A 27,309-nucleotide genomic window follows, 5' to 3' on the forward strand; every position below is an offset into this window, starting at 1 on the left:
TCAATCACGCCGCGGCTGTAATCATTCCGTGGCTGTCAATCACATGGCGCATGTCAATCACACACCTGTCAATCAGCCTGCTGTCAGATTTCCGATTTATTGTTGGAGAACATACAGGCATATAACCCTGAGACCCCTTTTTCCTGTGGGGCGGCAGAATTACCACTTATTGGCTGTGCAAAAAATAAACAGAGTAAAACATGTAAACAGGTAACGAATGTAAACAAACTGACTGTGGGATACAGAGAGAACAAAAAGAACATCACTAAAATGCGCAAGTCCATGTCCTGAAACAAGTCCCTGATTGAGCAAGAAACATACTAGCATGAGTAGAGCATTTGGATGATTTGCAGGAAGCAAAGAGTCAGAATACAGCAGTCATATTGTGGTCAGCCTCCAGTGGCTAGGGGTTTTCCACAGGGGTTGGTGTGGGGGCCACTTCTTTTTCTGTTGCATGTTAATGATCTGAATTATGAAATCATGTCTGTAATAAGTGCAAAGGGCAGAATCATTGCACAAAGCAATGTTTTCCAAAGGGAAAGTGTGAAAGTGTACACACTATAGAAGAAACTGCCCTCAATGATACACTTTTCATCAGGAAGATTATAAACCAACAGACACCAAACAGCCAAGTGTGAACAGAGTCAAGCAGGAGAAATGGACTGTGTCATTGCATACAAATGGAACAAATATTCCTTACAAGGTCAATTTGATCTGTGAGTGAGACATCAGGGCAATGAAGATAAAGCCATACATCCATGCTAATCCTTTTCAGCTCAAAGCATACAATCGACAGAGCATCAGCATGAAAGGTTCATGTAAAATCAAGGTGAAAGCTAAAGAGCACTACCTCAGGTTCACAGTAATCCCAGATGGGCATGAATCACTGTTGGTTGACAAAGCATGTGAACCCTAGTCAAGAGGGTGCATACACCAGGGAAACATATTGTGTTGGCTGATGCACTATCTAGGGCAACAATGCAGAGTGAAGCACATAGATTTCCACAGAGATTCACGTGAATCTCCACGTGAACCTGATCACTGAATTGTTTCCCGTATCTGACATGAAATCTAAGCAGATCACAGCTGAAACAGAAAAGGACACAGTTCTACAGAAGGTCATCAAGGTTCTGAAAGAAGGAGGGTCTAGTGGTGAATGTCAGCCACTCTACAACATCAGGGCTGAGCTGAGTGTGGACAATGGGCTTCTACTCAGAGAGCACAGAATTGTCATTCCTCAATCACTGTGACAAGAGATGCTGAAAAGGGTGCACGAAGGGCACCTTGGAATGGAAAAATGCAAGAGGAGGCCCAGAACTGCTGTTTATAGACCAAGGATTGACAGGATGGTTTCCAGCTGTGAGACCTGTTCAAAACATCACTCAGCAGACAAAGGAACCCATGATAATAACTGACCAGAACTAGGGCAGAAAGTTGGGACTGATCTGTTCCACATGGATGGAAATAATTACTTGCTGGTTATTGAACTATCTGGAGATGGTGCTGCTTCCTAACACGTCAGCTGCTTGTGTGATCAAATATATGAAATCAATCTTTGCAAGACATAGAATTCCTCAGATTGTCTACAGTGACAATGGACCAGACTACAGTTGTAGAGTATTCCAGAACTTTGCAGAAGAGTATGATTTTTGACACATGACTTCAAGTCCTCTGCATCCACAGTCGAACAGTGAAGCAGAGAAAGGAGTTCACAGAGTTAAACAGTTACTCAAGAAAGCACGGGACAGTGGCTCAGATCTGCATTGAGCTCCGTTGAGCTACAGAGCTTCATGGCATGTCACTGCTGAGCTTCTGATGGGACATAGACTACGCACCACACTTCCTTACTCTGCAGACGCAAAAAAAACAGAGATGTCGAAGATTCCAAATGGAAACAAAATCATCTGCAGTGGAGACAAAAAGCAAACTATGACAAGTCAGTGAGAAGCTTAGGACCACTGGTGCAACATGACACAGGGAGACTCAGAGATTCCCACACTTGGGACAAGAAGGTCACTGTTTGGGAGGAAGTAAATCCAAGATCCTACCCTGTCAGGACAGAGGATGGTCAAATACTGAGAAGGAATCGAAAGAGCCTGCGAAAAACAGAAGAGACACTGCCAGAACAGACAAATGTGGAAGATCCAGCCTGCACAGCAACAGACGAAACACCACCAGGGCTGGACAGTAGTGTCCTGGGCTGTGTCCACTATCTTTCACAAGGCTTTATGCACAGGAGTATTGGTGTCCCCCATACCAGACCATGATGCAGCTGCTCAGCGCACTTTCCACCGCACACCTGTAGAGGTTTTGCAAGGTTTCCAATGTCATGGCAAATAGCCGCAGACTCCAGATGAAGCAGAGGCATTGAAGTGCTTTCTTCACGATGACATTAGTGAGTTGGTGTCTTGGGTAAACTTATACCTCTCATTTTGTTCATTTTAGATTGGTCACAGTGTTTGAGCTACCGAAAGAAAATAGACACACACACCGAGAGCAGTTCAGTTTATACAAATGTTTATTACTAATTCAAAAGCTGATTTCACACTACAATATGCAAGCCCTTCCCAACTATACTTATCAACGCTTGGACTGGTCCCAACTGCCGAAGCGAGGCAATGACTGCACACTTGTAGTAGGTTGTCAGGGCGCTGGTAGCAGCTTCTCCACCTCCCCCGACCGGGACGTTGCTCGGACTCTGGCTGTTCTTCCTTCTTGACAAGGGGTGTTCCCACCCCTCGGAGAGTCTAAACTTCAGCAGCTGGACCACAGGCTTATATACCCCAAAAACAATTAATCATGCGCCTACTCCTTCTAATATTTGTCAGTCAAAATCAAAACTGAACATTACATTCTACAATTTAGAAGATTAATTATTATGGAACCAGGATGTTATAATTTCCTGGTTTATCTCGTAGATACAAAGACTTATTAAGACTTCTCGAGCAAGACAGGTTGTGACCAATTCGTCAATTTCAGAGTGTTGCATTTGACAACTGCTTTCCCTGGGCCTCACAGTGGAATTCCATTTCAAAGTGTATCTTCAGATAAGTCCCCATGGCTACATCTGCTAGTTCTGAAAGTAAGGTGACCTGCGTGTGGACCCAGTGTTGTCAGTTCCACATAAGCAAAAAGCATCTGGGTACATGGTTTTAATCCTCCATTACAGTTGGGTCCAGGAAATAACCTCCAAGATAGTGACACCTGTGGTTTCAAGTCAAGTCAAGTTTATTGTCATTCAATTATACAAGTACAACCTGACAAAACAGCGCTCTCTCGTCCTCGGTGCAAAACACGTGGACACACAACCAGGCACAACACACACAGACAAACAATACATATGCATTACAAGTATTCATCTATATAAATAAATAAATAAATACATTTTGTTTAATGAATGAGAGTCTCGGAGGGTCAGTGCGAGCAGTTCTTTTGGTTGTTCAGCATTCTCACTGCCCATAGGAGGAAGCTGGTCCTCAGCCCAGTAAGTTCCAAAAACATAAGGTGTTTGAAGGTGAATTTGTGGATTTGGGGGTCATGGGGCTTGTAGGCTGGAAGGGCCAGTTACCATGTTTTCTGTTACAGGTTTCTGTTATTTTTATCTTTATTTTATGTTTTTTTTAGGAAAGTTACTTTGGGGGCTGGAAACATTTACAGATAACACCATTTTGAAACAGAGACAGGGGCACCATCAAGTAGAAGCTGTAAACAGCCTTATTATTGTTCAATTGAAATACTGAAACTATGAATGCTTGCTAAGAGAGGCACCTGTTTAAACAAGAGGCCACCTGTTTGTTGACTTGTGCTTTCGGGAAATTGAAACTAAAACCCAGTATTGCTCAAACCAGTCATGTGATTTATGACACTTTAGATATCAGCATTTAACAGGGATACCCACTATCACCATTATTGTTTGCGCTAGCTATAGAACCACTAGCAGAATCGATAAGAATAGATAATAATATAAAAGGAATAAAAATAAAAGACAGGGAATATAAAATCAGTCTATTTGCGGATGATGTGATAGTGTACTTAACAGAACCAGAACTATCAATAAAAGAACTATATAAGAAATTGAAGGAATATGGAGAAGTGTCGGGATACAAGATAAACGTAAATAAAAGTGAAGCAATGCCTATGAATAACGCGGATTTCTCAAAATTTAAGGAGGAATCCCCATTCAGATGGCAAATGCAGGCAATAAGATACCTAGGTATGCAAATAAACAAAAATCTAGGCCAATTATATAAACTCAATTACAATCCACTAATGAAAAAAATTACAGGACGATTTAGAGCATTGGAAAGAGCTACCACTAACACTGATAGGAAGGATAAACTGTATTAAAATGAACATTTTTCCAAGGATACTATACTTATTTCAGGCATTGCCAATACAACTGACAGAAAAATTCTTCAAAGAGTTAAAGAAAATAATAAGGAGATTTTTATGGAGAGGGGGGAAACCGAGGATAGCACTAGATAAATTAACAGAATGGTATAAACAAGGAGGCTTACAATTGCCAAACTTCAAAAATTATTATAGAGCCGCACAATTAAGGTACCTATCAGATTTTTATCAAACAAGGGAAAAACCAGACTGGACGAGACTAGAATTAGATAAAATAGGGGAAAAGATACCTGAACACATATTATATAAATGGGACAAAAAATTGGTACAACATAGAACTTCTCCAGTATTACACCATCTCCTCAATATATGGAAGAAGATTCATGTAGAAAGAAATAAAATAAATTATCAAATACCAAAACTAATATTGACGCAAAATAAGCTACTCCCTTTTACAATAGACAACCTTTCCTTTAGAAAATGGGAAAAAAAAGGGATTAAAAGAATAGAAAATTGTTTTTCAGGAAGTAGATTCTTATCCTTTGAACAAATGAGAGATAAGTACAATATAACTGGAGATACAGCGCTGGCATATTACCAACTGAGATCCTACTTGAAAGATAAATTAGGAAGCAATTTGAGTTTACCAGAGGGAAGTAACCTTGAATATGTGATTACAGATACAATGTTAATCAAAAGATTTATAACAAATATGTATATCAAACTGCAAGAAAAGGAGAATGAGGAAACAAATGGTAAAACTAAACAAAAATGGGAACAAGATTTAAATATAAAGATAAAAAAGGAAACATGGGAGAAATTATGTTCTGGAACGATGAGAAATACAATAAATACGAGGCTGCGTATGATACAATATAATTGGTTACACAGACTATACATTACACCGCAAAAGTTAAATAAATGGGACCCAACAGTATCTGATAGATGTTTTCGATGTAAAAAAGAAAGGGGAACAACAATTCATGCAATCTGGACATGTGAGAGAGTAGAAAAATTTTGGGATGATCTCAATCAGATATTAAATAAAATAACAGAAAACAATATACCAAAGAATCCAGAGATCTTTCTCCTAAGTAACATAAAAAATAAAGAATTTGGAATTGACTTGGAAGATGCACAAAAAAGATTTGTCAAGATAGCCCTAGCCGTAGCAAAAAAATGTATTATGTCAACCTGGAAATTGGAAGATAATTTGAAAATACAACAATGGTATATAGAAATGAATAAATGTATTCCATTAGAAAAAATAACATATAGTTTAAGAAATAATATTGAAATATTCGAACAAGTATGGGAGCCTTACATTAAATACAATAGCGAAAACCAACCGGGGACAATCATTACCTAAGTTGATGGAAGGAGAAGAAAAGAAAAGAATGGACTCAGTAGAATTTCTGGTGTATTTTTGTTGAATGACAACATTGTCTGACTGAATTAATGCAACCTAGATTGTATACCTAAAATGGATGAGAGGGGGGGGGGGGTGGGGGGGTGGCTTGAGAGGAGGGGGGGGGGGGAGAAAAAGTCACTGTAAATGTGTGGAAAAGAAAAAGTGTATATCATGGCTATTGTGATTTATGGTGTGAAAAATAAAAAATTAAAAAAAAAAAAAGATATCAGCATTTTTAGTTAATCAAAAAATCATCTGGAGACAGAATCAAAGTGATTTTGGGAAAGATGGCCACTTCTGCTGCTTCTCCTTGTCAAGGGGATGCTGTGGTCATTGTAATGGTCACTTGTGACTGGGTAAAGAAAGCAAGATCATTCTTGCATTTGGATTGTGACCATTTTGATAGTTAATTTACCAGGGCCTTTGAAAACATCGCTGAGGTCACAAGTCTCGTAACCCTAACACAAGAAAGAGGGGAGTTGCGACAAATCATTCGTATGAAGGAACACATTTCAGAAAGTATCTCAACAAGAATTAGTGAGTTTTGAGAAGTCAGATGATTCTGTCTCAATTACTTCATGATCACTTCCGAACATTAGTTTTTAAAAGTTCTAAGTTTCAACACAATTTATAAGAGTGAACAGTGAATCAATATTTCAGAATTGTGCCTAAGCTGTAATGGTTTGGGTAATGTACACACACACACACACACACACACACACACACACACACACACACACACACACACACACACACACACACACACACACACACACATACACACACACACACAAACACACACACATTTGCGCATAGTTGGGGTTAAGTTTAGAGTTAAGTGAGATTTTAAATTATTAATAGTCATTAATAAAAATCATTGTTTTGAAGATAACAATGTCTTAGTGAATTTTTATTGCTATTGGTCTAAGACGTAACGCTCTTTGGCTTGGCTTCGCGGACGAAGATTTATGGAGGGGGTAAAAGTCCATGTCAGCTGCAGGCTCGATTGTGACTGACAAGTCCGATGCGGGATAGGCAGACACGGTTGCAGCGGTTGCAGGGGAAAATTGGTTGGTTGGGGTTGGGTGTTGGGTTTTTCCTCCTTTGTCTTTTGTCAGTGAGGTGGGCTCTGCGGTCTTCTTCAAAGGAGGTTGCTGCCCGCCGAACTGTGAGGCGCCAAGATGCATGGTTTGAGGCAATATCAGCCCACTGGCAGTGGTCAATGTGGCAGGCACCAGGAGATTTATTTAGGCAGTCCTTGTACCTTTTCTTTGGTGCACCTCTGTCACGGTGGCCAGTGGAGAGCTCGCCATATAACACGATCTTGGGAAGGCGATGGTCCTCCATTCTGGAGACGTGACCCACCAAGTGCAGCTGGATCTTCAGCAGCGTGGACTTGATGCTGTCGGCCTCCACCATCTCGAGTACTTCGATGTTAGGGATGAAGTCGCTCCAATGAATGTTGAGGATGGAGCGGAGACAACGCTGGTGAAAGCATTCTAGGAGCCGTAGGTGATGCCGGTAGAGGACCCATGATTCGGAGCCGAACAGGAGTGTGGGTATGACAACGGCTCTGTATACGCTTATCTTTGTGAGGTTTTTCAGTTGGTTGTTTTTCCAGACTCTTTTGTGTAGTCTTCCAAAGGTGCTATTTGCCTTGGCGAGTCTGTTGTCTATATCGTTGTCGATCCTTGCATCTGATGAAATGGTGCAGCCGAGATAGGTAAACTGGTTGACCATTTTGAGTTTTGTGTGCCCGATGGAGATGTGGGGGGGCTGGTAGTCATGGTGGGGAGCTGGCTGATGGAGGACCTCCGTTTTCTTCAGGCTGACTTCCAGGCCAAACATTTTGGCAGTTTCCGCAAAACAGGACGTCATGCGCTGAAGAGCTGGCTCTGAATGGGCAACTAAAGTGGCATCATCTGCAAAGAGTAGTTCACGGACAAGTTTCTCTTGTGTCTTGGTGTGAGCTTGCAGGCGCCTCAGATTAAAGAGACTGCCATCCGTGCGGTACCGGATGTAAACAGCGTCTTCATTGTTGAGGTCTTTCATGGCTTGGTTCAGCATCATGCTGAAGAAGATTGAAAAGAGGGTTGGTGTGAGAACACAGCCTTGCTTCACGCCATTGTTAATGGAGAAGGGTTCAGAGAGCTCATTGCTGTATCTGACCCGACCTTGTTGGTTTTCGTGCAGTTGGATAACCATGTTGAGGAACTGGAACTTTGGGGGGCATCCGATGCACTCTAGTATAGCTACTGTTTTAAAAATGTTCCATGGACTGCATCGCCACCTGCTGGTGACAGTTTATCAGTACATAGACCTTGATTTAGGTTTGAGAATCAGACGAGTTAGAAACACATTTGTTCTCTTGAACGTGGGTCATGAAATTTGTTGTTTTGTGGAGCAATATTGTGCATTCCAGGAGCAAAATTGCTATAAATTACAGTTCTGTAAATACAAGATTTAAAAAAAAATTAGTACAAAAAAGAGAAAAATTGTGGTTGAGTCTGGTTTATTATTCAGGAATCTGATGGCGGAGGGGAACAAGCTGACTTTCTGCCGCTAGGTGCTTGTCTTCAGGCTCCTGGACCTCCTTCCCGATGGTAGCAGAGTGAGGAGGGCATGTCCTGGGCGGTGGGGAGTCCTTTGAGGATAGATGCTCCTTTCCAGAGACACCGCCTCATGTCAATGTCCTCGACGGAGTGGAGACTGGTGCCCGTGACGGCTCTGGCCAAGTTCACGGCTCCCTGTCGTCATTTCCTTTCCTGTACATTGGCACCTCTGGACCAAACAGTGATGCAATCTGTCAGATGCTCTCCGCGGTGCAACCTATATAAATTTGCAAGTCCTTGGTGACCTACCCAATCTCCTCAACCTCCTCACAGAGTCAAGTTTATTGTCATCTGATTGTACAAGTACAACCTGACGAAACAGCGTTCTCCGGTCCTCAGTGTAAAACACGCAGACACACAACCAGACAGAACACACACACAGACAACACTACAAGTCACCTTTATTTATCGTTCATACCTTACTCGGGTGGTAAAGACAAGATAATGCTTCTCCAGGACCACGGAGCAGATTTACATAAATATGTTAGAATAGAAGTTAAACACATTGAAATATTAAGGCGTATACAGTAATAGTCCACGGTGCCCTATCCACAAATGTTCTGGGAATTCAGGAGCCTGATGGCTTGCGGGGAGAAGGCTGTTGCCCAATCTGGACATGAGGGCCCAAGTGCTGCTGTACCTCCTACCAGGTGGCAGAAGGGAGAACTGTTTACATGAGGTGGGGGGGTGGGGGGTTTGGAGACCTTCACAATGTTTATTGCCTTTTGCCTGCATCGAGTGTTGGAGTCGTCCTTCACGGTGGGAAGAGAGCCCCCAATAATATTTTCAGCTGACTTCACTCTCCTCTGCAAGGCCTTGCAGTCCGAGGGGATGCAGCTTCCAAACCGGGTGGTGATGCAGTTGCGCAGGATGCTCTTGATACATCCTCTGTAGGACATAATGAGGGTGGAGGGTGGGAGATGGACTTTCCCTCAGCCTTCGCAAGAAGGCTTTATCTGTAAATGGAAGGGGGGGGGGGTTAAATACTATGGTGACACGGTTAGTGTGGCGGCTAGCACAATGCTGTTACAACACCAGTGACTGGGGGTCGAACTTAAAGTCTGTAAGTAATGGGAATTACCTAATTAAAGTGAATTTTACATAATAGTACAATACTGATTATTTTCAGATGACTTAACATTCTACACTGTTTTTTGTCTTAATGTATTAGTTAGGCAGTGTGTCTCAGTTAACCGGAAAATTTCTATATGTAGCATCCCTGATCCCATTGGGTGCCGAATAATAGGGATTTTACTGTATATCTGTTCCTCCTGTGAGACTGGCTGAGTTCCTCCAGCATTTACTGTGTCTTTACTTCCTCACTGGAGTTTTTGTCCTGGGAGTTGGCGTCTCTGTACCAGGCAGTGATGCAACCCGCTGGAATGCTCTCCACGGTGCACCTGGAGAACTTTCCGAGAGTTTTCAGTGACGTCCCGAAACTCTTCAAACTCTTCACGAAGTGTAGCCTCTGACGAGGCTTCTGCATGATGGGATTGACGTGGAGGCTCCAGGACGGATCCTCGGAGACGTCAGCATCCTCGAATACTAGCATCGTCAGTGAATGTCGGGGCTGCAGAGCTGCGTCTGGGTGCATGAAAAATTCCATGACCCCAAAACATTTCATGGATTCATGGCATAGAGGGAGGCTGTTTGGCCCCTCTCGAGCAAGTTGCCAACCTGACCTAGCCCCATTTGCTTGCGTTTGGCACATCTCACCCCGAACTTTTACTATCCATGGAGTTAAACATCCCTTATTATTAAATGTGATTGTTTGTTAAAATGATTATATGTATAAATCAATTAAATAGTGTTATAACAAATCACATTATAAAATAAAATCTGATAAAAATGGCTATTATAACCAAATAACCATATAACAATTTACAGTCTGGAAACAGGCCAAATCGGCCCTTCTAGTCCGCACATCTATGTGAAACTCCACTAGTTCCACCTATGCACTCCGTTGCCCATAACTCTCCAACCCCCTCACATCCATCTACTCATCTAACTTCCTCTTAAATGACAGAATTGACCCTGCCACAACTACCTCTTCCGGAAGGTCATTCCACTCAACCACCACTCTCTGAGTGAAGAAGCATCCTCCGATATTACTCCTAAGGTTTTGTCCCCTAACCCTTAACTTATGACCCCTTGTTCCCATTTCCCCTCCCCTATTATAGAATGCTATCGTAACTGGCAGTTTTAGGGACTCTAGGACTGATCCGTCCATCCGCTAGAGGAGACAGCATGGAACATCTTTCTATTTTTCTTGTAACCTTGATTGGGGGAGTAATTAATATTAGTTTTAGGGTATTTTTCTTTTAGATTAATGGATTTATGGGGCGTAATTATTATTATTCTGGATAAGCCTATTCGCATTTACTCTATCTATTCCTTTTACAATTTTAAATCCTCTATCAAATCCCCCCTCAATCTTCTACGACCCAATGAATAAAGTCCCAGTCTACTCAATCTTTCTCCGTATTCATGATACTGCAATCCAGGCAACATTTTCGTAAACCTTCTTTGCACCCTCTAAACTTTATTCATATCCTTCCTATAAATTGAAGACCGGAACTGCACACCATACTGCCTTAAACAGTCTCATCATCACCCCCAGCTCCTATATTCTATGCTATGATTTATAAAGGCCAGCATATTATCTAGAATAATAATAATTACCCCCATAAATCCATTAATCTAAAAGAAAAATACCCTAAAACTAATATTAATTACTCCCCCAATCAAGGTTACAAGAAAAATAGTAAGATGTTTCATGCTGTGTCCTCTAGAGGATGGACGGATCAATCCTAGAGTCCCCAAATCATCTAAAACTGCCAGTTACGATAGCATTCTATAAACTGTTTCAAACGGACACCTTTTATCTTTAATGTTATACTGTAGCGGGCTGACCGACCCCGCAGTTAGACAGGCTGAATCACCACCCCAGTCGTCCAACTCAAAAAGGCACGGCTCCCCTTCATTGCCGAGGAGAAGCCCGCGGTTAATGACATGCGTTGCCCAGGGGGACATCACCGCTTCCGGCTGGCGCACCGCCAGTCAGGGAGTGACACCGTGACACACTGACGCTACTTCCGGGAGCCGGCGCCCACGTGACTAGAAGCGGGTATTTGCCTCGCGTGCAGCACGAGGAATTTAGACAACAAAGTCAGTTACTGGTTCACCCTCGCACCGTGTGGACGTCTCTTGATTCTGTAGCGCTGCCGTAGCAGACGCAACAATGCCTCATTTCCTCTAAGCATCGTGTAGCCACTGTGCATGAGTCAGGGAAGGTTAATCTTTCCATTTTATTAAAACTGGTCATCAACGTGCTAAAAGCTAAAACTTCAGCTCGAGGTGCCGATAAAAATTCATCCAGTTCGCATGAAAAACCAAACAGTTAAAGGGCATGGATCTTAAAAATTGTTGACAGAGAATGAAAAATATTCTACCAATATCCCCCTAATTTAGGACACTCCCAAAACACATGAATCAGCAAGGTGTCAAAAATGTTACACTTTTCACAAAATGGATAAACTTCTGCATTGAAATGGGCTCATTTGAGTTTAAACATGTGTATTCTGTGTACCACTTTAAATTGTGATGAACAGTGAGTGCCCTGCGCAAAATGTAGAATCATTGATCAAAGTCAAAGGGGAAAGCCAATCCTCATCTGAAAAAGTATATTAAGATCAGGGTCCCAATTGTTTTTAATCTTAGCCATTGGGCTAATTTTAAATCTAATAAATCGATATAAATACGTGATCATCAATCCCATGCGAACAAATTGTAGATCAAGAAATATTTGAGTCTGCGATTCGAGGAAACGCGTTCAGTTTAGACTGAACAAAATTCCTATCATGCAAATATTGAAAGAAATATCTATTGGAAAGCTTAAATTTAATTAACAATTGTTCAAAAGAAGCGCAGTTATTTCAAATAAATAAATCTTAAAATTTTTTAATACCAAATCTGTAGCATTCCTTAAAGACCTCATCTAATACTGAGGATGGAAAAAGATGATATAAGTAATAGAATCAGCCAGAAAATAAAATGATTATAACAAAAACATTTCTAAATTGTGCCCATATTCTCAATCTAATTCTCATCATCAGATGATATGTCAATTTAGGAAATGAAAAGAGTAAAGTGGAAACTAAAATTACCAACATAGATGATTTCTTATGTTACAAGCCCAGAGGACCCCAAAACCCAGCAGCAATACATATTCACCACGACAAGTAGTTACTTAAACAAAAGTTGTTTTTAATTATCTTTAAACATGAAAACAGAATCAAACTTTAACATATCTCTATTAACTTAACTAACTCAACTTAACCCCCTTCTAATTCTAAGTGCACGTGTAAGTGATGTGTGTGTAAATTTAAGAGAAGTTCTTTAGTTGACAGTCCAATCTCACTTCCCATTCTTCCAAGTTCACTGGTTGCAGGCAATTCTGAAACTGTGCACAGAATTTAACATGTATAAAGTTCACCAGGCTTTGGTGCTCGAAAGGGAAATGTTTACCGCTCAGGAAGTTTCTCATAGGGTTTGCAGAGAGAGATATGTTGTTCCAGGATATCCACAAATGAGGAACCACCATTAGTCACCTCAATGTCTTGCTAATGAAACTTGCCCCATTAGGGGTCTCCAGATGGTAACCTCTTTCTTTCAGGCTACTACAGAGTTCTTTTCTGTTCTGCTTATTCCATGAGAAATATCAGACAGATAGCACTGCCAACCATCCGTCACTCTGGAGTTTTATGTTTCAGTTCCAACCAGCTTTTCCTGCCTTTGGCTGTGACTGTTCAGTCTCCCGCTCTTTATCTTCCAACTGCCAGAAAGCCCATGTGACTCTCTCACTTGCCACAAACCACTCCCCTCCCCCACCTTCTCCAGCAAACAATAAAAGTTAGTCTTTAGCTCTCATCTGTTGTCTTAGGTAAACAAACTTCTCAGGAGTGACCTTTCTGTGGAATTTGCAGAAAGGTCAGAAGCTTTGTAAAAATGTTCAACACAGATGATTGTCTCCAGTTGATTCATTTGATGACATCATTTCAATGACCATCTACTTGTGAAATGTGCATAGCATTCGCCATAGTTTCTGTAATATCACTGAATATGAATTCTTCAGTATTTCAAATAAGATCTGTTTTAAAATGTGTGTATGTATGTATGTAACCTACTCTAATTTTACCAATTATCTCCCAAATATATATTCCATCACACTGAGAAAAGTTCAGTACCATTTCCGCCCAAGAGGGGGGACTCGCTAATTTATCAAATTTTAATAATAAAAGTAAACTGCATATATTAATCACCCAGTAACAGAAGGCTCTCCACGGTACACCTGTAGAGGTTTTTGAGAGACTTCAATGAGATGCCAGATCTCCTCAAATGCCTCACAAAGTTTCACCGCTGGCGAGCCTTCTCCATGATTGCATCAACATGGAGGCCCCAGGTCAGATCCTTGGAGAAGTTGACACCCAGGTTCTTGAACCCCCCACTCCACTTCTCGACTGTGTCCACTACCTTTTGCATGGTTTCTGCTCAGGGGTATTGGTGTCCCCATACCTGACCTTGCCTCATGAGACTTGTTTTCCAATCCAGGCAACATCCTGGTAAATTTCCTCTGCCCCCTCTCTGTAGCTTCCACATCCTTTATCTGCATCACAGTCTGGTGCGGGGGCTCCACCGCTCCCTGAGCATAAAACCCTGCTGAAGGTCATAGACCCAGCCCAGGACATCACAGGCAAAACCCTCCCCACCATCGAGAACATCTACGGGGAACGCTGCCATCAGAGAGCATCAATGATCATCAAGAGATTCACATCACCGAGGACATGCTCTGTTCTCGTTGCTGCCATCAGGAAGGAGGTCTCGGGGCCACAAGATTCACACCACCTGGTTCAGGAACAGCTGCTCCCCCTCCACCATCAGACACCTCCACAACAAACTCAATCAGGGACTCTTACCTTTGCACTTTATTGATTATTTTTTCTCTCTGTATTGCACAGTCAGTTTGTTTACATTTATTTATTTATTTTCATGTGTATGTTTGTGGTGCGCTGTTAGACAGAATCAGACATACACAAAGTAAAGACTGAATAACAAGCTTTAATCCACAAAAACCTCAACAGAGCCAGGCTGGCTGTGGCTGCAGCAACTCAGTGTGAGGCCTCAGGAGGCTGGCATAGGCTTATGTCCCAGAGGGTGATTGACACCTTACTGGGTGGGACTTGATCCATTCAGGCCGACTGATTGGCAGCCGGTCAGGTGTTGTCCTGTCCCCTTACACTTATGCAGGTACAGAGGTTGCCCCTGCAGTAGGGTGGTGGTGTACCACCACATTGTTCTGTACAGATTTTTCAGAGGTACAGAGGTAATTCTGCCTTGCCCATGGGAAAAATACTCAGGGTTTTATGTAATGTCATGTATGTACGCTGACAAGAATTCTGAAATCCTTCCAATAATGTTTGCTACTCCTGCCCTGGGAAAAAGGTTCTGGGTGTCTATTTTATCAATGCTTCTCATAATCTTGTAGTCCTTTATTTAGTAACCTCTCATTCTTCTCTGTTCCAAAGAGAAAAGTCCCAGCTCTGCTAACCTGGCCTCATGAGACTTATTTCCTAATCCAGGCAGCATCCTGGTCAACCTCCTCTGCACCCTCTCCCTAATGACTACATCCTCCATCTTCATCATGGTCTGGTACGGGGACACAGATATCCGTGAGCCCTGCAAATGGTCGCGGACACAGCCCAGGACATCACGGGCAGAACCCCTCCCCACCATTGAGAACATCCACGGAGAACGCTGCCGTTGGAGAGCGGCAGCGATCATCAGGGATCCCACACCACCCAGCACATACTCTGATCTCGCTGTTACAAGAGGTCAAGAGGCCAACAAGACTTGCACCGCCAGGTTCAGGAACAGCTGCTCCCCCTCCACCATCAGACGCCTCAACGACAAATTCAATCAGGGACTCATTTAAGAACTTTTAGTTGTGTACTTTATTGGGTTTTACTATCTCTCTCTCTGCATTGCACATACAGTTTGTTTACATTTCTTTATTTTTTTACATATAACCATATAACATTTTACAGAAACAGGCTATATTGGCCCTTCTAGTCCACACCGATTTACATCAAACTCCACTAGTTCCACCTACCCACTCCCTTGCCCATAACTCTCCAACCCCCTCATACTTATCTAACCTCTTAAATGACAGAATTGATCCTGCCGCAACTACCTCTTCCGGAAGATCATTCCACTCAGCCACCACTCTCTGAGTGAAGAAGCATCCTCTGATATTACTCCTAAAGTTTTGCCCCCTAACCCTTAACTTATGACCCTCCCTACCCTCAGGGGAAAGAGCCTATTCATATCTACTCTATCTATTCCATTCCAGGAGGTGCCAGTGTTTGGCACCTACGGCTCCTAGAACGCTTCCATCAGCACTGTCTCCACTCCATCCTCAACATTCATTGGAATGACTTCATCACCAACATCGAAGTCCGCAAGCATCGAATCCATGCTGCTGATGGAGGACCATCGCCTTCCCAAGATCGTGTTATATGGTGAGCTCTCCACTGGCCACCGAGACAGAGGTGCATCAAAGAAGAGGTACAAAGACTGCTTAAAGAAATCTCTTGGTGCCTGCCACATTGACCATCGCCAGTGGGCTGATATCGCCTCCAACCGTGCACCTTGGCGCCTCACAGTTCGGCGGGCAGCATCCTCCTTTGAAGAAGACCGCAGAGCCCACCTCACTGACAAAAGACAAAGGAGGAAAAACCCAACACCCAACTCCAACCAACCAATTTTCCCTTGCAACCCGCTGCAACCGTGCCAGCCTGTCCCACATCGGACTTGTCAGTCACCAACGAGCCTGCAGCAGACGTGGACATACCCCTCCATAAATCTTCGTCCGCGAAGCCAAGCCAAAGATTCCCTTCTTAATTAATATCAATGACGAACAATAAAGGACCCAACACTGATCTCTGAGGCTCGTCATGTGGCAGTGAACTATCAGACTAGGCTGAGGCAACGATAGGCTTGAATAAATATAAGAATCTTGCTGGCCCGGATCCAGGAATAGGAATGGTGGGAAGGGAGAGGGGGGCTTGACCTCTATGGGCCAAGACCACGGGGGAGGAGTCATCAGTGGGCGGACCAGCTCCAACAACAACTATATACAATGGAGGAAACATATCACCACACAATTGAGTACAATTTTTTTTCCACCGGTCATAAGTGATAATTCTGATAGGATCTCGGGGATCTATGTGATTCAGAGCCAGCTCTTCAGTGCTTGACATCCTGTTTTGCGGAAACTGCCAAAATGTTTGACCTGGAAGTCAGCCTGAAGAAAACTGAGGTCCTCCATCAGCCAGCCCCCCGCCCCCCCCACATCTCCATCGGGCACACAAAACTCAAAACGGTCAACCAGTTTACCTATCTCGGCTGCACCATTTCATCGGATGCAAGGATCGACAACAAGATAGACAACAGACTCGCCAAGGCAAATAGCGCCTTTGGAAGACTACACAAAAGAGTCTGGAAAAACAACCAACTGAAAAACCTCACAAAGATTAGCGTATACAGAGCCGTTGTCATACCCAGACTCCTGTTCGGCTCTGTTAGAAACAGAAGTACCTTTAAAGAAATTGCTCGAGACAAAAATTGAGAACAAAGAACATTTATTACAACAACAATGCAAAGTTGGGTGCTTCCCCTTACCCTGGGAATACACACATACACTGGGGCTCACCCAACTTTTATACAGTAAATTTCAGTATCAGAATACCCTCCCCCTTACATTCTTCTGCCTCCTGGATGGGTTTGGCATAGGCAATCCTTCCTGCCTACGTGCAGTTTCAGTATACTTGGAGGACCAGGGGGTATCATGTCAGTGTCTTCTCATGCCATTATCCCCATTCACACCTTTCCAACTCTCAGGGCTACAGTCCCTTCATATGCAAGGTTTGCTAATCTTGTCTAGGGTTTACTAGTTAAATATGCATAACCTGAAAAATCTGTGTATGGCTTACTAATTATATATGTAGAACTTGCTAATACTGTCTAAGGTTTTTAATTATTTATGCAAGCCTTGCTAATTCTATCTGGGGCTTGGTGACCCTTATCTCGTTCAGACTAACTCTACTTCTATTATCAATTGTCTGTCCTTATCTCCTTCATTCAGTGAACTTGCTGCTTCTTTCTGAAGGGCTAGGAGATTCCTATCTTACTCAGACAGTGTCAGCTTCCTGCCTTCTAATATCCATGTCTCATGTTGGTTGTATTGGCTTCATTCATTTACTTATGTATCAATTTTATTTTCTTCATGTTCATATTGCAATATCCGTTTTTCTCATCTCTCACAGCTCTGAATCATGGGTCCTCTACTGGCATCACCTACGGCTCCTAGAACGCTTCCACCAGCGTTGTCTCCGCTCCATCCTCAACATTCATTGGAGCGACTTCATCCCTAACATCGAAGTACTCGAGATGGCAGAGGCCGACAGCATCGAATCCACGCTGCTGAAGATCCAACTGCGCTGGGTAGGTCACGTCTCCAGAATGGAGGACCATCACCTTCCCAAGATCGTGTTATATGGCGAGCTCTCCACTGGCCACCGAAACAGAAGTGCACCAAAGAAGAGGTACAAGGACTGCCTAAAGAAATCTCTTGGTGCCTGCCACATTGACCACTGCCAGTGGGCTGATATCGCCTCAAACCATCCATCTTGGCGCCTCACAGTTCGGTGGGCAGCAACCTCCTTTGAAGACCGCAGAGCCCACCTCACTGACAAAAGACAAAGGAGGAAAAACCCAAAACCCAACCCCAACCAACCAATTTTCCCCTGCAACCGTGTCTGCCTGTCCCGCATTGGACTTGTCAGCCACAAACGAGCTGACGTGGATATTACCCCTCCATAAATCTTCGTCCACGAAGCCAAGCCAAAGAATGTGATGTATCCTGACTATAAAACTCCAATCCTTCTTTTAATGAGGTGACCATAACTGCAAAGTTTCCAGGGGGGTGGATATTTTCTTGAATTGAGGATTTAGTGGTTTGAAATGAGCTAGAAATGAATATTTCGACCTGTATTCAGGTTGGAGGGGGAGGGATCCACGTGGTACGGGTTTCGAGCTGGCGGTCGCGCTCCTGCGGGCGGCGTCGCGGCCGCCGTAGCCCCAGCCCTAGGCGCTGATTGGCGGGCAATGGCGGCGGCGGGGAGAGGCGGCTGAAGGGACGGCGGGGACGGGGAGGATAGTCGGCGTTGGCGGGGAGGGGGGGGGCCTCCGGAGGCGAGCGGCTCGGCAATGTCGGCCACAGCCCGCCGCAAGCAGGAGGAGAAACATCTGCGGCTGGTGCGCGAGCTGGGCGCGCGGCCGCACAACCGGCAGTGCAGCGAGTGCGAGCAGCGCGGGCCCACGTACGTGGATATCACGGTGGGGAGCTTCGTGTGTACGGCCTGCTCCGGCCTGCTGTGAGTACCGGGCCGAGGGGAGGGGAGGGATAGGATAGGAGGGGAGGGAAGGCAGGGGGAGGGGGACACGGGGAGGGGGAGGGGGGAGGGGGACACGGGGAGGGGGAGGGGGGAGGGGGACACGGGGAGGGGGAGGGGGGAGGGGGACACGGGGAGGGGGAGGGGGGAGGGGGACACGGGGAGGGGGAGGGGGGAGGGGGACACGGGGAGGGGGAGGGGGGAGGGGGACACGGGGAGGGGGAGGGGGAAGGGGACACGGGGAGGGGGACACGGGGGGAGGGGGACGGGGGGGAGACGGGGGGAGACGGGGGGAGGGGGACGGGGGGGAGACGGACGGGGGGGAGACGGGGGGAGGGGGAGACGGGGGAGACGGGGAGACGGGGGAGACGGGGGAGGGGGGAGACGGGGGGAGGGGGACACGGGGGGGAGGGGGACACGGGGGGGAGGGGGACACGATGGGCGGCTTCGTGTGTACGGCCTGCTTCGGCCTGCTGTGAGTAGCAGGCTGGGGGAGGGGGAAGGTGACATGGTGGGGGGCTTCTTGTGTATGGCGTGCTCTGGCCTGCTGTGTGTACCGGAACCAGGGTGGGAGGGGATGGGGGAGGGGTGGGGAGCTTCGTGTGTTCTGCCTGCTGTGAGTACCATGCCCCGGGAGGGGGGACAAGGGGGGATGGGGAGGGGAGGGTATGGGAGGCTGGGGAGGGGATGGGGGTGTGGGCAGCTTCGAGTCTACGGCCTACTGTGAGTTCCGAGCCCACTGGGGGGGGGAGGGGACCAAGAGGGGGAGATACAGGAGGGGTAGTGAAGGGGACCGGGGAGGGGGGGGGAGGGACCAGGGGGGGAAGGGGATCAAGGGGGGGAAGGGGATCAAGGGGGGGAAGGGGATCAAGGGGGGGAAGGGGATCAAGGGGGGGAAGGGGATCAAGGGGGGGAAGGGGATCAAGGGGGGGAAGGGGATCAAGGGGGGGAAGGGGATCAAGGGGGGGAAGGACCTGGGGTAGCGGAGGGAGACAGTGGGGGTGGGGGGAATGGGGGATCGAGGTGGAGAGGAGGGGACATGGGGGTGGAGAAGAAACTGAGGGGACACGGGGGGGGGAGAAGAGACGGGGACATGGAGGGGGAAGAAGAAATGGGGGACATGGAGGGGGAAGAAGAGACTGGGGGGACATGGAGGGGGGAGAAGAGACTGGGGACATGGGGGGAGAAGAGACTTGGGGACATGGAGTGGGGAGAAGAGACTGGGGGGACATGGAGGGGGAGAAGAGACTGGGGGGTCATGGAGTGGGGAGAAGAGACTGGGGGGACATGGAGGGGGAGAAGAGACTGGGGGGTCATGGAGGGGGGAGAAGAGACTGGGGGGACATGGAGGGGGGAGAAGAGAATGGGCCGGGGTGTGGGACAAGGAGGTAGGAACCAGGGGGATGGTGGTTCGGGGAGGGCACATCACGGTGGGGAACTTTGTGTGTACGGCCTGCTGTGAGTACTGGAGGTGGGGGTCCGGGAGGGAGGGTGGGCAGCCTCATGTGTGCAACCTGTTATGAGTACTGGAACTCGCGGGGGGGAATATCACCCTGGGGAAGGAGGAACCTGAGGTGAGGGGATCCTGGCGTGATGTGAGTACTGTCTGGGGAGGGGGGAGTGGGTGGGGACCCCAGGAGAGGGAATCAGGCATACTGTGAGTAGCAGGGGTGTAGGAGCCATATGGGACAGTAGGGGACCTGGCGGGGGCTGGAAGGTGGAGGGGTGGGGGCTGGAAGGTGGAGGGGTGGGGGCTGGAAGGTGGAGGGGTGGGGGCTGGAAGGTGGAGGGGTGGGGGCTGGAAGGTGGAGGGGTGGGGGCTGGAAGGTGGAGGGGTGGGGGCTGGAAGGTGGAGGGGTGGGGGCTGGAAGGTGGAGGGGTGGGGGCTGGAAGGTGGAGGGGTGGGGGCTGGAAGGTGGAGGGGTGGGGGCTGGAAGGTGGAGGGGTGGGGGCTGGAAGGTGGAGGGGTGGGGGCTGGAAGGTGGAGGGGTGGGGGCTGGAAGGTGGAGGGGTGGGGGCTGGAAGGTGGAGGGGTGGGGGCTGGAAGGTGGAGGGGTGGGGGCTGGAAGGTGGAGGGGTGGGGGCTGGAAGGTGGAGGGGTGGGAAGACTGGGGTTGTGTTGGTTGGGGAGGTGGACGTGATGGGGTGAGGGCAAGGTGGATGGTGTGGGAGGACCTGGTGGGGGAGCAGGAATCAGGCGGAGCAGATCATGGTGTGCAGAGGCGGGGACCTCGGGAGAATCCTGGGAGGGGAGAAAGACTTGGGTAGGAATGGGGGACCTATGGAATGAAATCTTGGGCATTTGGGATCTGGGAGAGGGACGGAGTGGGATGTGTAGGAGAGGGTGGGGAGACCCAGATGTGCTGTGAGTGCAGGTTGGGGGTGGGGGGGAATATCCAGATAGCGGAGGGCATTGGCTGGAGTGGCATAGGTGGGGGGGGGGTGGTGTGCACCAGGGCGAGGTGGTTTGGGCCAACATCTGGGACAGCAGTTAGGGGTACCGCTGGGGTGTATGCCAGGGGAGGGTGGGGAATGCTGATAGTCAGGATGGATACATCTGGGGGGCAGATGTGGAATCCTGTGAATAGGAGTGGAGCTTGGGGGGTAAACGTCTCAGAATCAGGTTCACTGTTGTGAACATGTGATGAAATTTGTTGTTTTGTGCAGTACAAGGTACAAATAAACCCTGTAAATTACAATTTTGTAAATACAATATTTAAAAATAAAAAATCTAGTGTAAAAAAAAAAGTTGTGGTATAGAAGTCAAGAATCCAAACTTTCCGAAAACACTCAAAAACTTTTAAAATTTAGCAGGCTAAATTTACCGAAAGTGCCACAGATGCAGAGCAGTAACAAGCTTTAAAACTGGTTGTTTTGATAAATGAAGCATGCTGTATTTGCTAATGAACAAATTATCAAAATTTACCTTTATTCCTGCTCAAAATTTGAATTTGTAAGTACTGTCCAAGAATCCGGAAAATCTGGACCGATCCATTACCTGAGCAGTCTTGGATTTTCTGACTTGGTGAAGGGGAAGAAATTGTGTTTGCGACTTTTATGTTTGGAGGCTCCTGTACCTGCTTCCTGATGGCAGCAGTGAGAAAAAGGCATGGCCTGGGATGTTCTTGAACACTGTAAGTGGGATAGTAATTGAAAAGCATTTTACTGTAAGATAGGATGTGCCATCCTGAGCTCAGGCACATCTAGGCAGGTATATACTGTGAGAGGGATAGTACAGATACATTGGTGTGGGGGGAGGATGGATATGCTATCCTATATAACGTACATCTGGGTAGTTCTCGATAGTGGGGAGGGCTTTGCCTGCGATGCCCTGGGCTGTGTCCATTACCTTTTGCAGGGCTTTCCATTCAGGGGTATTGGTTTCCTATACCAGGCCGTGATGTAATCGGTCAGCACACTTTCCACACACATCTGTGGAAATTTGCAGGGGTTTCCAATGTCATAACAAACTCTGCAAACATCTGAGAAAGTAGAGGCGCTGATGTGCTTTCTTCACGATGTGACCCTCAAGATCTTAAATTTGCTCATCCTCTCTACCTCTGATTTCCCCCAATGATCACTGGATCGTACACCTCTGGTTTTCCTTCCTAAAGTCAACAATTTGCTTCGTTTTGGTAACATTGAGTGTGATGTTGTAGCTGATGAGCCATTCAGCAGAGTTTTCAATCTCCCTCCTGTCTGCTGACTCCTTGCCCCCTTTTATACTACTGTAATATCGTCAGAGCCACACAGTCATTGGTATATAGTGAGTAGAGCAGGGGGCTAAGAACGCAGTCCTGTAGTGCTCCAGTACTGATGGAGATGATCTTGCTAATCCTCACTGATTGTGGTTTGGAGGTGAAGAAATCCAGGATCCAATTATACAGCGGGGTGTTCTGTCCCATTCGGAATGCTTCCCCATCCACCTTAAGTAGTCATGGGGCACGGATTCCTGAGGGCCAGGGAGGAGGTTGCAGTTTTGTCTTTCTCTTTGTCAGCCAAGCTGTTTCTGGAGTCGTGAGTGGGCTGACTAATTGTAACTTGAACCTGGCAGAGGTCATTGCAGTTGCTTTGCTTTACCCTCTCAGCGAATTTGAAGGATTTTGCAGATAATTTTTATCCCAATTGTGCGCCTTGGAGTTGGTTCCAGAGATATGGGAAGTGGTCCATGTTTTAAATTTAAATTTAGATGTAGACCTACAGCATGGTAACAGGCCCTTTTGGTGCATGAGCTCGTGCCATCCAATTAACCAACAACCCCCGGTATGATTTTTGAAGTGTGGGAGGAAACCAGAGCATCTGGAGGAAACCCATGGAGACACAGGGAGAATTTACAAACTCCTTACATACAATGCGGGATTTGAATCCTGATCCCAATCTTTGGCACTGTAATGGCGTTGCACTAACCCTGCCGCCCAGAGTTGGTTCCTGAGATGTGGGAAATGGACAATGTTTTCCAGGGTCTTTGTCAAAAAGCAGTGATATTTCAAAGTGGGGTGGACAGGAGATTGGTCGAGGACCTTAGTCTTGCAAATGTCAGTCGAAGGTCTGCTTCGCTGAATGGTTCAAAAATTGTATGGCGTTTTGGAACAGTATTGGTCTGGACAAACTTGGAGTATTGTGTGCAGTTTTGGTCACCTAACTAAGATTGGAAGGATGCAGAGAAGATTTTCTAGGATGTTGCAGGGACTTGAGGAACTGAGTTACAGGGAAAGGTTAAACCAGTTAGGACAATATTCCCTGGAGCATAGAAGAAAGGGGAGATTTGCTGGAGGTAGTTAAAATTATGAGTGGTAGAGAAAGACTAAATGCAAGTAGGCTTTTTCCACTGAGGGTAGGTGAGGTACAAACCTGAGGAAATGGGTTAAGGGTGAAGTTTGAGGAGAGCATTTGGGGGAACTTTGCACAGAGCCCTGGGAGTGTGGAATGAGCTGCCAGATGAGGTGGTGAATGCGGGCTCAATTTTAACATTTAAAAAAAAATTGGACAGTTACATGGATTGGAAGGGTATGGACTGGGTGCAGGTCAGTGGGACTAGGTAGAATAATAATTTGGCACAGACTGGAAGGGCCTGTTTTTGTGCTGTGTGGTTCTAAGGAATGTGCAGAGATTTGTGCATCCTCTCCAAAGGACGAGTTTGATTCTGGAGAATGGAAACTGGAAGCTGAGCAGGTCCTTGCCAGTTCTGAAGATTATTGGCATTCCAGCAGGGAGTTTGTTGGCTGTGAGGGGCAGCATTATGGCAAGAAAGATGGAGCAAAGCCTTGCTTGATGCCATTTGTGCTGAGATTGCCTCTGCTGCAAATCTGTTCACCACTTTTTACCTCGGCTGCCATTGTGGAGCACACACAAGATGGAGATTAATTCCTGAAGGCAGCCAAACCTGAGGCGGGCTCCACAGCCCCTCCCAGTCGATGAAGTCATTGGCTTTAATGAGTTTGGAAAGACCATAGGAAGAGGAGCAGAAGTAGGCCATTTGACCCATTGAGTCTGGTCCGCCATTCCATCATGAGCTGTTCCACTCTCCCAATCAGCTCTACTCCCTGGCTGCCTTCTCATAACCTTTGATACCCTGACTATTCAGATACCTAATAATCTCTGCTTTGTCTACACCCAATGACGTGGCCTTCACGACCGCCTGTGGTAGCAAATTCCAGAGGTTCACCACTCTGGCTAAAGAAATTCCTCCGATTTCTCTGTTAAATGGGCACCCTTCTATCCTGAATTTGTGCTCTCTTGTCTTTGATTCGCCTACCAAGGGAAATAACTTTGCCACATCTACTCTGTCCAGGCCTTTCAACATTTGAAATTGCTTCTTTGAGGTTCCTCATTCTTCTGAACTCCAAGAAGTTCAGACCAAGAGCCATCAAACATTCCTCGTGCTAATAGAGCTCTTGTAGAAGGTTGACATGATGGCGGCCGGTAGCCTTGTCCACTTCAGTCTTCTCAGGAAATGCAGTTGCTGTTGCGCCTTCCTAACAAAGTGAGGAGATGTTGAGTGTCCATGATAGGTCACTAGTTAAGTGAACTCCAAGGAACTTGGTGCTCTCCACTACCAAGTTGATGTGTAGTGGAGGGAGTCATTCCTAGTCCTCCTGAAGTCCATGATCATCTCCTTCGTCTTGTCCACATCGAGACTCAGATTGTTACCCTCTCACCACCTCCCTTATTGCTGATGAGGCCAATGACTGTAGTGTCATTTGTAAACTTGATGACTCTGTTGGAGCTGAATCTGCCAATGCAGTCATAGGTCGTGAAAAAGAGGGGTGGGGTAGAGAGAAGGAGACAGGGGAGTGGCCTACCAGAAACCGGAGAAGTCGATGTTGAGACTCGTCAACACCAACTCACTGTAAGAAGAACTGCCAGAGGATCTTGTGCAAACATTGGCATTTCTTAGATTGTCATCCAGCAACCAAGGGACTACAAAGATGTCCACCAGTGCCATGGTAGCTACCTATGGATCGTTAGATGATGATCATCTGTCTGGCTGTCAAACTGGGGGTGGAGATGGCAGTAGGGGAGGGGTTGAAGGCAGTGCTCGGGGGAGAGGGAAGAGGAGTGGGATGTGTGCATCTGGATATTGTGGCTGGAAGGTCTGGGGTAGTCAAGGACCAGTGCATGGTAACAGGACGTTCTATCCCACGAGCCTGTGCCATCTAAATACCTCCATACATTTTGAACAATGGGAAGAACAAGAGCACCAAGAGGAAACCCACACAGACATGAGGAAAGCGTACAAACACTTTACAGATAGTGCTGGATTTGAAACCTGGGTCGCTGGCTCTGGACGCTAACCGTTATTTGAACTGTCACTCACAAGTAGAGGTATTCTGCCCACAGGGCAAGGGGATTGTGCAGAGGGAGGGGCAGTGATGTGGGCAAAGATCTGGACATTCAGCGAGAGCTGAAGGCAAGCGTAAGACAGCAATCAGGGAGTATGCTTGGGAATCTTCGGTGTGTGTGCACTGGACAGGCAGTTTCAAGCTCCAGGTTGAGTCAAGGAGGGATGAGTCACAGCTAAGGTATGTGAATTTTGCAATATTGGAGCATTGGGTAACCATAGACAAGGAAGGTGTTCAGTAAAGAGTGGATGGAGTTTGCAGGAATATCCAGGAGACATGTTAAGGGCTCATACAATGTAGAGAGGGTGTGTTCAAAAGTCCGTACAGTGAAACCCCGATACCCCCTATACGAATTGGTAGATGCTGGCTGGATAAGTTAATTTTCCAGTTGCTTGAGTTGCTCATTGCATGATGGTAAACTAACAGCGAGGCGTGCCAATTTTAAACTTTTATTTATTTTCCATGATTTTTTCGTGGTTGCTTGAATATTGGGGTTTTTACTGTATATGGAATGTGCCGAGATCAGACGTGTGGAGGGAGTTTGGAATTGGTGCAGTGCACCAAATGTCCCATGTATTGATTATGAAAATGGTGCGGTGAGTAGAGGAATTGTGCCATGTGTGCGGAGTGAGAATAACAACTCAGTTTACAAAGAACCAGTGTGGGCTCAATATACAATGTGCACAGAGTGTATAGTTTGCAGGAAGAATAATGATGTTGTCTAGTTTGGAGAATGTCTCTTATGAGAGCTTTTTGATTTGGAACGAAGAAGGGCGAGAGGTGACTTAGTGAAACACGAGTCTGCAGATGCTGTGGTTGAAGTATAAAAGCACAGAAATGCTGAAGGAACACAACGGGTCTCACAGCATCCATAGGAGGTTTATATAACCGACGTTTCAGGTCTGAGCCCTTATTTTATTTATATAGCACATTTAAAACAACACATGTTGACTAAAGTGCTGTTCAGATCATAAATTCTATCTTAACCTAAGCAGGTATTTAAGCACAGTACAAAACGGGCACCTTTAATACATTGAAGATGGCCACGCCAGTGTGCTTGGCTGCCTGTTGGTGTGCAGGTGCTAACCAATTAGCTCCAAATTCACCTACTAAAATCACTAAAATGGTCTACAACTGCCAAATGCTGCTGTTATTTATTCAAGGTATAAACAAAAATGGGAAGACGTCAAAATAAAGCCTGAGGAATGACAGGGAGTGGAGTCCAGACCAACAAATGGTGTTAATTGCATGTGAAATTTGATTTTGGCTCTGGGAAAGGAGATAGAGAGAAAAGGGAAGAGAGGGAGGGACCAGAGCTGAGGAAAAAGATTGTGTGTGGTGGTGGGGGGGGGGGGGGGGGGAGACGGGAAATGGGTGGTTTAATGGAACCAGAGAAGTTGATGTTCTGCTATCTGGTTGGACCACACGGAAGATGAGACCAATTTGTGGGTGGTCTCCATTTGGCAGTGCATGAGACTTTGGACATGAGAGGTGACTTAATAGAGGTCTACAAGATTGTGAGAGGCATAGATAAGGTAAACAGCTAGCACCTTTATCCTGGGATGGGGGGTGGAGTAGCAAAT

At 46.1% G+C, this 27,309-nt stretch overlaps 1 protein-coding gene across 5 annotated transcripts in view; it reads left to right on the forward strand.

The window, feature by feature from the left end:
• Nucleotides 1–18,612: 18,612 nt before the first annotated feature.
• The window catches only part of LOC138755013 (arf-GAP domain and FG repeat-containing protein 1-like), a 146,361-nt gene continuing 137,664 nt past the window's right edge, over nucleotides 18,613–27,309 (forward strand). For 2 of the 5 annotated variants that reach the window (XM_069920149.1, XM_069920151.1), the window contains exon 1: nucleotides 18,618–18,866. In XM_069920149.1, the coding sequence (XP_069776250.1) occupies nucleotides 18,700–18,866 (167 nt within the window). In that variant the 5' untranslated portion in view covers nucleotides 18,618–18,699. Of the gene's footprint in view, nucleotides 18,867–27,309 lie in introns of all 5 variants that reach the window. The other 3 variants (XM_069920152.1, XM_069920150.1, XM_069920148.1) reach the window with 3 other exon arrangements.

Source organism: Narcine bancroftii, chromosome 2 (assembly GCF_036971445.1).
Source record: "Narcine bancroftii isolate sNarBan1 chromosome 2, sNarBan1.hap1, whole genome shotgun sequence".
NCBI lineage: Eukaryota > Metazoa > Chordata > Chondrichthyes > Torpediniformes > Narcinidae > Narcine > Narcine bancroftii.